General features: G+C 38.0%; 1 protein-coding gene across 3 annotated transcripts in view; it reads right to left on the bottom strand.

Annotated features, from left to right (window-relative positions):
- UNK (unk zinc finger) overlaps positions 1 to 12,219 on the bottom strand; it is a 58,109-nt gene that overhangs the window by 19,126 nt on the left and 26,764 nt on the right. For all 3 annotated transcript variants that reach the window (XM_070937562.1, XM_070937560.1, XM_070937559.1), the window contains exons 2-7: positions 5,967 to 6,176; positions 5,328 to 5,504; positions 3,791 to 3,921; positions 3,524 to 3,659; positions 2,546 to 2,663; positions 31 to 115 (exon numbers count right to left, since the gene is read on the bottom strand). In XM_070937562.1, coding sequence (XP_070793663.1) covers positions 31 to 115; positions 2,546 to 2,663; positions 3,524 to 3,659; positions 3,791 to 3,921; positions 5,328 to 5,504; positions 5,967 to 6,176 — 857 coding nt within the window. The remainder of the gene's footprint in view (positions 1 to 30; positions 116 to 2,545; positions 2,664 to 3,523; positions 3,660 to 3,790; positions 3,922 to 5,327; positions 5,505 to 5,966; positions 6,177 to 12,219) is intronic.

Genomic DNA, 12,219 nt, shown 5'->3' on the forward strand with positions numbered 1-12,219 from the left:
TTATTGCTACATCAAGAGAAGACCACCTACGTTCTACATGTGCGAAGGCACAGAAGGGTCCCCTGGGACAGCTGCCAGACTGCTGCATATCATTACATTTTGTTGATTTGTAGATCTGGGAAAAATAAAAACAAAAAGAAAGTTGGGACAAGATGAAGCTGCTCAAACTCAGCTGCTTATAATGGATTTAAAAAGAGAGGAATGTATTAAGAAATACAATAGATAATTTGATGTTTCGTTTGCGCTTTATATGTAGACTGCATAAATCTGTGGAGACTGAGGCTATGCTGGGTCTTTGAGCAGCATGCTGGGATAGGCAGCATCCCAAAACACAAAGAACAAAATAGGCAGCTCTAAAACAAATATAATTTTAGTTTCATATAATTTAATTAATCAGCTAGATATAGATAATATATGACTCCAATAATTTTTCCTGCCTGTCATTCCAAAAAAGAGAGCCAGTAGTGGTGTAATGGTCTAAGCTAAGGCACCAGGCTAGACACTAGAGTGAGAGTTCTAGTCCTCCCTTAGGCATGAAACTAATTGAGTGGCACGCGGAGCCATATCTGTGGGCACGTGAGCATTGCCCTAGCTCAGGTCCAGTGTGCATGTGTGCGCCAGCCAGCTGATTTTCGGGCCTTCCGGGCCCACCAGAAGTCGGGAAACGGGCTGTTTCCTGCCTCCGAAGGGCCTCGGGGGGGGGAAGAAGGCCGTTTTCCTCCCTCCCCAGGCTCCTAGAAAGCCTCTGGAGCCTGAGAAGGGCAAAAAATGGGCCTACCTGGCCCACTGTGCCATCATGTGCCAAAAGCGGGGGGAGCGCGGGGGCCTTGTGCGCACATGCGCGGGGCACATTGAATTATGGGTGTGGGCACGCATGCGCATTCCCCCCCCCCCCCGTGCTTCCCCCACTTTTGGCACGTGATGGCAAAAAGGTTAGCCATCACTGATCTAGGCTGTCTCCAGGAATCAAAGACTAACTTGAAGGCAAAAAAAAAAAAAAAAAAATCATTCTAAAAATAAAATTTGGAGGACTCCGGTTGATCGAGGGCTACATACAGTATAATCCTGAGCCTCAACCTATGCTTGGACTTAATATCTATAGAATTGTACCTCTTTAAAGAACTATTTCCAGTGATGTACACATATACATAATATATGGGCAGAATTATAGCATAATCTATGCTTATTTACATAGAACCTCTATGCATATAGAACTGTAGTGTCAATTATCTTTGCAATTTACTCAAAGATTGTCCCATCAAATGGAACTATCCAGGAACCCTATTTCAGTTTAGGAAATGCTTTTTCAGCAACAGAAGTAATTCAGAAGAAAACTTTTCAATTACATGGAAATCAATCCAGATGCACTGCCCCAGCAATTGCTAGCCACACCTTTTTGGCACTTCCGCACATGGCTTTGGCAGTTTCTACACATCGTTATCATCACATGCCATCTTCTTTCCAGGATAGCTGAGCTGATTGTTTTTTGACTCCTTGTGAGACCTTTCACATCCCAAACTTTGTTTTAAATTTTTGGGATTTTGTGGCCTTTGGAAAGCTGTTTTCCCATCAGCCAAATTTTGCTTCAATCTGCCTTGTCCTCCTTAACTGGGAACTCTCTAGTATATTTCAGAAGCACCCTTGCCAGGGAGCTGAATCTTAAATCTTTTTAGTGAGTTTCTAAGCAATTTCACAATCTCTAAATAACAGAAAGGCTTGTAAACAGGATGCACTGAACTTGTATTTTACTGTATATATTATTGAATCTATACATTATATTTCCAAACACACACTAAAACATGCATATATAAAACATAGTAAAATAAAAGTAAAAACCCAGCTCATTTTAGGGGGCTTATTCCATAGCCTGGGAAGCACACACGAGAAAGCTTTTCCCTGACTGTAAAACCTCTATAACTTCATGAGGCTACAGAACAGGCTTCACCTCAGTCTCGGAGTCTAGCTTTCTCCTTAACCAAAAAGTTTCCTTATTAAGAGCACCTCCATCTTCTGGATTTAACTTGTTTGTTCTCTGTCATCCAGTCTATTATCACAATGAACAAACTTCAAAGAGACTGGTTGCGTCTTGGAATTAGAAGGTAGGGAGCAATTGAGCAGGTTGTCATCAACATATTTCTGCTCCACAGCTCTGAATGAGCTCCTTCTGAAGTTTCATGTAGCTTTAAACAGCACAGGAGGACAAACCAAGCCCTATGGGACACTATAGGTCCACATCCTAGAAGGTCAAACCATAGTCCTCCTGCAGCACTTTCTGACAGGAAGGACCAAAACTGTTGCAAAGCAGTGTTTCCAAGGCCAGATGGTCTTGATGGTCAGATGGTCAAGAAGAATACCATGGTCGATGGTATCAAAAGCCATCAAGAAGACAAACTGATGTATTCCCTCAACTCGTTTCTGGTGTAAATCATCCTCCAAGATAATCAAAACAGTAATTAGCATGAGTATTGTGCAGTTTATCATCTCCAGTAAATTGTGTAATCTCTGCATTTGTCTATGTAAATGACCAACAAGGAAGAGTCTTTACCTCTGGGTGAAACTGTTGCTCTGTACGGGTGTGACAGTACTGGCATGCATCTCCATTGTCACACTTACTAGGATCTCCCCACTCATCCCCATGTTTCACGCTAGGACATGGGGAGGATCTTTAGCAATAGGCAGAAAAAGAATGAATTAGAAAGTCATATAATTTTTGAGCCAAACAGAGAAACTGTATCTACAATATTTATATAGCTTAATTTCTGGCACTGAGCACCTTTATTGAGCACCTTTACTGTTTGAAGGGCAAATTGTACTTCATCAACCAACGCTAAAAGAAATCATTTGTATTTAATTCAAATTGGCCAAGGCCAATAGATTATAAAAATGTAATTGGGTTACAGCTGAGCCCTGCAACATCTCCCAAAATAGTGCTTAATGTTTAGAAAAGTAAAGCTTGTGGCAGCAGGAACATAAGCGAAGGAAATAAATAACTGTTAATCAGCATATGATTAGGAAGTATAATGGTTTTTCTTGTAATACACTTCTCAGAAAGGTGCTATCTCAAAGTCTTCACCCTTAGACCATTAGGCTTGATGTTGATTTCAGTTTTCATAAGGAAACAATATTCTGAACATCATAATAGAACAGTTGCGTCTATGTATTCCCTGATTAATTCTTAGAATTTAACTACAATGGTGGCAATATGCTGAGAACTACAACTTGGAAATCCCCTCATAACAAAGAAAGCCACCTGCTCATATGCGAATTTATTTTGCACAAGGATTATTTTCTTTATCTTGACATCATATTAGAGTGCAATAGGTTTAAAGCACATGCGCCCTAATCCTTACTTATGGCAGCATCTTACACAGATGTAATCCTGATCCATGAATTAACTACTTAATGTGAAATATAGTTTTCCCATCATGATTGATGTATTTATTACACTGAGATTAAAGTTACTATCCAAATGAAGAAAATGTAAAGTCTTGGCCCTTTATAACCAGGTTTTGAAGCACTGTACCTGTATTTGTGTTTTCTAGGACTCCTTCTTCTATCTTTGCTATTATGATAATAAGGGCAAGCATAACCTTGGCGACAGAGGCGTGGGGGCTTCTTACACTGTTCTGTTTTGTAGTTTCCTAAAACGTAAGTTGTGTCTGTGAAGATAAGTATAATTAGTCAATTAAAATCCTAAGCATATTTACTCCTTTACAAATATATTTTTTAGAGGAGAGACTAATTCAAGCACAATTGGATTCAGTACTGTGTAAAACGCCAAGGAACTTACCTTGCCACCTTGGCTCTTCACTGAGTATTTTCTCTATCATAGCATGGCTAGCAGCAACTGCAGACTGACCTTCTATGCCACTTTCTGATGTGGTCTGACCATTCTGCAAAGCTTCCATGGCCTGAAGCTCCCTTAGGGAACATAGATAAATTAGTAATTATGCAGGTAAAGATACTCAAAGAAAAACATATGTCTCAATTGGCTTTTTGGAAAAAAAAAAATCTTTCTAATAATATTCAGATCCCTACTAAAAGCTGAGGTAAAAGGCAGCCCAGGAAAAAAACATCATCACCAAAATTGCAATGGAAAAGGGTGATTTGCAGAGTTTATAGTTCTTAACTGTTTCCCCTGATTTTATTCTCTCCTCTTGGGCATCTCCTCTCTCTCAGACCCCAGATGTCTGTTGGCTGCATCATGGAAGAAGAAGTTGGATGAAGAGAATGAAAAAGGGTTACGCATTTCTCCCCCATGCACCTCTAACTGTATTCACAGATGTTTGGTGGTAATTTGGCTTCATTCACACATCTGCCTCAACCTAGCACTGAAATGGTGTGCTGTTTGCTGAGTATATATTCTTACCACAGAGCCTCCATCTCAGTGTCAGCGTTCTGAGGAAAAAGTGATGTTTTCCAATGTAAAACACAGTTCAATTTCCTACGCATGCCTTAGGGCTCTATAGCTCCACGGCAGTGGTGAAATCTAAAATTTGTTACTACCGGTTCTGTGGGCATGGCTTGGTGGGGGGTAATGTGACTGGATGGGCATGGCCAAATTTTTTTTTTTACCTTTTAAAACCATTTTTTCTACAACCTCTTCAGCGAAGAGATTGTTAAAAAAATGCTTTCAAAAGGCTCTGACGATCCCAGCTGAGTTGCCTGATTGGCAGAGGCTTTTTTAAAAAGGGAAAAAAAGGGTTTTTTTCTTTTAAAAGCCTTTTGACGATCCCAGTTGAGCCACATGATCATCAGAGGCTTTTTTTTTTTTTTACTTTTAAAAGCATTTTTTGGCTGAAGAGGTTGTTGAAAAAATGCTTTTAAAAGTAAAAGAAAAGCCTCTGATGATTGTGGGCATGGGGAGAGGGCGGGGATTTTTGCTACCGGTTCTCCGAACCACCCGCCTCCATTGCTACTGGAACGGAAAAATCCAGTCCGAACCGGGAGCATTTCACCCCTGTTCCATGGCCATTTTTAGTTTGGCTAGTAAGAGAAAACAAAATAGGCTAAGCAATCAAAGTTATTTTTCTTTTTTAGGCTCAGGTAGGAACATATTCCATGAAGTTGCTATCCTACTAGTAACCTCCACTGCTTAGTTTTTCTCCTCTCCAGTATCCAAGAGAAGAGGAAAAACTGGTGACAGTCTATCTCTTTCAGCAGGTGTAAAGACTTGTTGGAAAGGAAAAAAAATCTAGAGAGACAGGGTTCCTCTGCCCTCCCTGCTCCACTCCCTTTTCCTGAAGTTGCTCTTACCTCCATTTTACATTCCAGGATTTTCATTTCGATTCAGCAAGTAAATATCACAGAATTTATTCCCTACCAACCTGATATCATAAACTGGAGAACGTAGGTCATGTGGTCCATGAGCAAAAGCACAATGAAGGCCATTCTTGGTGCAATTTCCTTTTGAATCAGTCTCATGGATGCAGATTCCAGTTTTGTAGTATCGCAAATGGTATCTCCGTTCTGTATCACCGGTAGTTCTATGCAGGAATGGACACCTAAGGAGGAGGGAGAAAAAGAAAGAGCTCATAGAAACTTAAAATCTCAAACATTCTTTCCAGCCCAAAAAGAAAAAAACAAAAACAAAATCCTTTTAGATAAACAGTCATCAGGTTTGAAAAATCCAGCATTTTTTCCTTCTGAAAATAATTCCATTTGTAAATTAAGAACATATATAAAGATTTAATTCTCTAAGCAATTATTTTATGATAAATCTCACAAATTTCTCTATAATTATTCCAAAGCACAAAACTTTGAAATGCAGGTTTTACTTTGGAGGAATATATATAAAAGTAGTGCAATCATAATAAATATTTTCTTCAAGTTTTCATTGCAGTTTTTCCACATTCTTGATAAGCTCTTCTGCAAGATTTTAAAAGCTGAATTGATGAAATCGCCTCTGTTAATACAGACTGGACTTTCCATCAGGGTCAAGTAAAATGCAACGTTAAGTAACTTACTCATCTCCTTCAGGGCAGATCCCTGTGGTCTCATCATATTTGGTGCAGTAAATGTCAGGGCTATAGTTAAAGGTGCCATCCCGACGACGGATAGATCGGCGACGACGCTGGTTAACAAAGTGCCAGTGGAAGCATGTGTAGGGCCTGTGCTGAGTACATTTATGCTGCACAAACAGGGGACACTGCTCTGTGCGGAATTCCTTCAGGTATCTGCAGAGAGAAAGAAACTGGTTTGAATTCTAGCTGGACAGTTCAACTGAGCCCCACAACAGATTCACATCAAATCATTCTCCCTTCTTGTTTTAAGTTTGCATTCAAATATATTCACAAAAAAGCTGGTAGATGTGAATAAATTATTCATTCATTATTCATCAATCAAGACTTCTTCCCCAACACCCATACTTGGTGTATTTCCATTTGCATTTTACTTTCCACAAGCAAGCCAGTGAGTTGAACATTCAGTTTAATTTCTCCATTCTCGAAACTTGTTTCAGTTGAGTTAAATTAGATTACCATCTTTATGTGCTGTCAGATGGGTATCAGAGCAAAAGAATCAAGAGTTAAAGAAAGGGCAGATAGTTTGTTGAAACTTTTTGCATTAATTCATTACTAATAAGTCTACAGTCTAAAGAAGTGGGGACTTGCACTATATGAGAAGAGTAAGGAAAGGCATCAAGTATTTCTATCGGTTGAAGTTCTCACTCTCCTCATAATACTCAGGAGTATTATTTTGCAGGAGCAGAAAAGAAGATGGCAGGTCTGATACTGGAAAATTTACTTTGATACCAATGTAGAATAGGGCAGCCTGCAAACTGCCTACCCTACCCTAGCTCAAGAACATGAAATGAGATTCAGAAGAAAGCAAGAAAGTGTTTTGATTTATTATATATTATATGAAAAGGTAGATTAATTTTTTTTAAATGACACGTTAATGCTAGAAAAGGAAACTTCTGTGTCTGCTTTCATATGTTATTTGAGACTGTTAACCTCTGTTGCTTTCCAGGTCTTTCCACTTATATTATTTAGTTTTGCTGGAAAGCAGTGAGGAAACTAGAGACGTAAGAACTGGTCCAAATAAGGTAGATGGCCCTTAGCCTGATGATCCATCTATTTTATGCCCTCACTGGGAATCCTACACATTTAACAGAATACCCGTATTTTAGTCACAATTCTATAGTTTTGCTTTGATGTGAGCAAGCAAGCGCACTTATGGTACAGGAATACATCTTTGTTACTCAAAAATATTTGAATTTTCCTAGGAAACTGGGTAGGATATTTAAAAAACAAAGTGTAAGACAATTGAAGAAGCATTGCTTCAATATTTACTAACATAATGTAAACTGAAGAATTTAAAAGCTTGAGTCCATTTGCACTATTTTGATTCAACAATTCCAGACAGATAGTCCTTGACTTAGTCTATTCAGTTAGTGACAGGTCAAAGTTACAGCAGTATTGAAAAAGTGGATTTATGACTATTCCTTGAAATTCCAGCCATCGCAGTCATGTAATTGCGCACTCAGATGCCTGGCTCACAATTACATTGCAGTGAGCCATGTCATGTGATTGCCATTTGCAATCTTCCCTTCTGGATTCCCACAAGCAAAATCAATGGGGAAGCCAGCAGGAAAGTTGCCCTAGAAAGTTGCTCCCACTGCTTTTTCTCCCGAGGAGCCTGTTATAGAGTGCAAGTTCCTAGGAATCCGGTACTTCATAGCACCCCCATCCATCCACACAGACCACCTTGCCCTCCTGAACCCTCCACTGACCCACCTGAGGTCACCCCCAGCAGCCTCCGCTGACCCACCTGAGGCCTCTGCCAATTCTCTGGCAGCTTCTGCTGACCTGTCCATGCTCCCTAGAGCCTGCCTGCAGCACCTCCACCTCTCCCATAGCACCTGAACCCTCCCACTGCTTTTTCCCGCTTAACAACTTGTACAACCTGGGGTTATGACAGCAACTGGGAGTGCCAGGATTGTTGTCATTAAGTGATGCAGTCACATGATATTGTGCTTTACGACTGCATCACTCCCACTGCAACTATAGCAGCCCCAGTCCCAATTGTTGTTGTAACTCAAGGACTACCTTTACTGTCAAAAATCAAGAGTTTTTCGAATTACAGAATTCTGTAGACAGTTTTGTCTGCTCAACACAAGGGAACAGTTTTGTTTAGGAACATTTGGCTGCAGTCTAATATTCCATATTCACTATTAACCACCAGAATTAGAGCATCTTTATTTGCAATGGTTTTTATCAATACTAATTACATGTTTTTTTAAAAAGCATCCAAAATATTGTCTGAACTGAAGTAGGGAAACAAGCAAGCATACCGCAGTATTTACATCATGTAATAATTTATACTATCTTTATTGCAAATGCAAAAGAATTCTTACATCAACAACCTATTCCCAAAGGATTAACAAACTTCACATAGGAACAGCCAATCAATAAAGTTCAACAATGTAAATTAAGCTTGGAAATCATCATGATCCAGGTCTAAATTTAAAGCAAGAAATAATGTATGTGTAAATGTGGACATAACTAGAGTATTCTAGTGTGAACAGTACAAGATATGTTCATGGATGAGCCATTCAACCTACAGTAAATAAATTGATTAGTAAGGCCTCAATCCCCAACCAAATAAAACAACTTCCTTTAGACTCTTAATATGATTAAACATAATCAAATTATAAATCACAAAGCTAGTATGCCATTTCATATGATCAAATGACATAGCTTTATCAAAAGGGAACAGGAAAAAGGAAAATCATGTCAAAATTATGTATCAGGCCTTCTATATAAGAAATCTAAACAAGATGTATACAGTATTTGCAGAAGTATTCCATGTTTCTATATTCTAGTAGGCCTAAAGAGGCTCTAAGACTGCAGGATGAAAATGTTCCAATAATTTGGGCCTGAAAGAGTAAAATATATGAGCCCTAAATATGGCATATTTAGTTGTCTCCCAGGTTCTTTACTTTGTCTGTCTATGTGCGATCAGCCACGTTTGGGAATTAAGAATCTTCTATCATAGATTTCTCCTGTTCCTTTAAAAATGTTTTGTTTCAGGAGATTCATGGCAGAAGTAAGCAAGTGAGGGAAAAAAGTTCTCAGAATATAACGTTTTCCTTGCTGGTGCTCATATCTGGTCAAAAATAAACTTTGTTCCTTATTTATTCCATTATTTTAAAGTAGCAGATAAATATTTCAGTTTGTTATTTCTGAAGATACATGGCTTTATTAATTTATATCTCTTTTATTAACTTTGGTGCTTAATGTCTGAGTTTTGCACTAGACCATGGTTTGTTAAGCTAGCCGTAGTGGCCTGAATTGCAAATAAACTTAGAAAATAAAATAGGAATGCATAACGTATTACTATCTGGGGACAACACTTAATTAACTTTTCTGAGGCAAAGCTGCAGTAAGATAATTATGTAAGAAAGCGGGCCCACGTTTTGAAAGAGAGTAGAATCGGGATTATTACTTTTTGCCTGGAATTGGGATGAGGTAATTGCAAAGCTTCTACTACTTCTTGCATACTTTTTACCTCAAAATAGAGGAAGCCATCAATTTTTTGCAACTGAAGAGGGAAAAGAATTTTCAGGACCACAAAGTAACAGCATTTTCTAACTGCATAAAAGCCTCAGACTGTACTTTATGACAGGAGTAAACATATCAGTGGATGGGTTTGTTCATTAGTTTTAACCAAAAAAACGAAACTTCATTATGGCTTAATGCAATATACCAGAAAATGTAAATCAAGATTGTGGTCCTGCCTTTGATTTGGAAATGCAACTTCTGCTTGTTTTGACTCAACATTTTGAATATGGTATATTAATTTATTTTTAATTCAAGTAACCTAGGAACCTCTACTTAAGTTTTATCTCCAAGTCTGACTACTGGAATTCTAGAGACTGGAATACTGAAATTTTCAGTCTGTATTTTGAGTAACTGAAAGTAGAATGAGTTTGATTTTTGTCATTTTTCTATTTTCTGAATGCACCTCTTGGTGCACTTCATTTTTCCCTTAAAAATCATAACCAAAAAAGTGACCAGACCTGGAATCACTAAGAATTGTAACCACTTTTCTTGTGTAATAATTTCAAGTTTAAAAAATTTCCCCCCGAAATAGCTATTTCTTTTTTCTTTTTCTTTTTTTGAAAAGTATTTTTTTATTTTTTTCCAACATAAAACATAAAATATATCTTTCAAGAGCGAAGTCTTGATCCGGTCATAGATAGGTACAATCGCTTAAATATTAAAAAACTCCATTCACAATTTTCCATTACATCTTTTAAAATTAAAGATCAGAACATAATAAAAAAAAATTTTTTTTTAACATAGATTCTAGTATCTTAATCAGAACCATTCTATTATATCACCACCAATTTAATTTCCAAATAGAAGCTTAATTCATTTTATATACTCATTTATAAATTCAATTATATCTGGTTCTTTCCCAAGCTCCCTTCATTACGCCTTTTAACATCAATATCAAAACATAAGATTTTAAAAAATATTCTAACCTCTTGGTTGATTATTTATTTACCTTACAATTTTATCACCATACATCTTTGTTTCAAATTGACTACAGCTCTATTTTTTATTTCAATTTATAAATCAAAGTTCTATCCATATTTCTTAATCTCTAGATCCCTTCATCAAATCTTTAAATCTTAAACTTTATCAATTTACCTTTAATTTTACATATTTCATATTACACAGATTTATCTCAAAATCCATATCCTCCTCCATATCTCCTCCTATTGTTTGGCTGATTTCCAGCATATTTTATTTTGGCTGATTTACAGCATATTCTCCTCCATACCTCCAACTTTTGTTTGGCTGATTTCCAGCATGTTTTATTTTGGCTGATTTCCAGCATAGTCACCTCCATACCTCCATCCATTGTTTGGCTGATTTCCAGCATATTGTGTTTTGGCTGATTTCCAGCATAGTCTCCTCCAAACCTCCCACTGTTATTTGGCTGATTTCCAGCATATTCTCCTCCAAATCTCCACCTCTTGTTTAGCTGGTATACCAGCATGCTTTCCTCCATGCCTACTTCTATTATTTTAGCTGTTTTATTTTAACTAATTCACAGCATATTACATAAGTTGCTTTTTCAATGCATTCTCCCACAATTTTTAACTCAACATTATTTTAACAGATATCTCTCACATATGATTGTAAAGTCATCTCTCTTCATATTTATTTTAAAATTCAAACCTGCTTGTTCCTCTCGGCCATCCAAGGGGTCCCTCTCTTTCCCCCTGTCCCTACAGGACAGGGTAGGTCTGCAGACCTGTCAGCGGCGGCTCGACAGTCGGGGTTTTCACGGGGCTCATGAGAGCCCCGCCATTTCCCTGACTGGATCGCCCCGGCACCAACCGGAAATAGCTATTTCTTCATCACAGTCTGAAGCTGCCATCGGGATGAATGTGCCAACCAGCACTAAATGTTATAGAAATATCATTATAATTTGTTACAAGTCTATGTGTACATAAAACTGATATTAATTTATACATAGGAAGAATCTACATTACATTTCTCAATATACATTTAAGGCTTTTTACATATATATACAGAGTTTTAAGTCTCTCTAGAATATCTCATCAGTTTCTTTTTTTGTGCAGCACACATAATTCTGTCCTATTTAACTGCCAAAGTGGAAGGAGTCAGCAAGAAGCAAAATATTTCATCTTCTAAGAAGCTAAATGATTTGTTTTCCTTTGTTAGCTACAATATATGTCCTCTGAGTTTAATTTACTCTGATTATTTACAAGCTAAATAAGCAGAAATCTCCAATCCGCCCTCTTGGATTTTATACAGTTGTAAAGAAAAAATGTTGACAGGTGGAGCTTTCCCTACTTGGTTGAGAAAATCTTTTCCACTACCTAAAGATATAATAAGAGTCCTACTGTCCTTGGCATCTAGCTAAACAATTTTTGTTTGTTTTGTCATTTCTGCAAAAATTAATTTTAGAAATAAAATAATACTAACATCTAAATAACCAAAGCAATTTCTTGACACAATACACCTGTGATGGAGAACCTATGGCACGCGTGCCACAGGTGGCATGCGTAGCCATATCAGTGGGCATGCGAGCTCAGTGGAAGTGGCAAACGGGCCGTTTCTGGCATCTGGAGGGCCTACGGGGGGTGGGGAAGGCTGTTTTCGCCCTCCCCAGACTCCTAGAAAGGCTCTGGAGCCAGGTGAGAGAGAAAAACAGGCCTTTCAGGCCACTGCGTGCCAG

Source organism: Pituophis catenifer, unplaced genomic scaffold, assembly GCF_029215685.1.
Source record: "Pituophis catenifer annectens isolate HBS135680 unplaced genomic scaffold, rPitCat1.0.hap2 SCAF_2, whole genome shotgun sequence".
NCBI lineage: Eukaryota > Metazoa > Chordata > Lepidosauria > Squamata > Colubridae > Pituophis > Pituophis catenifer.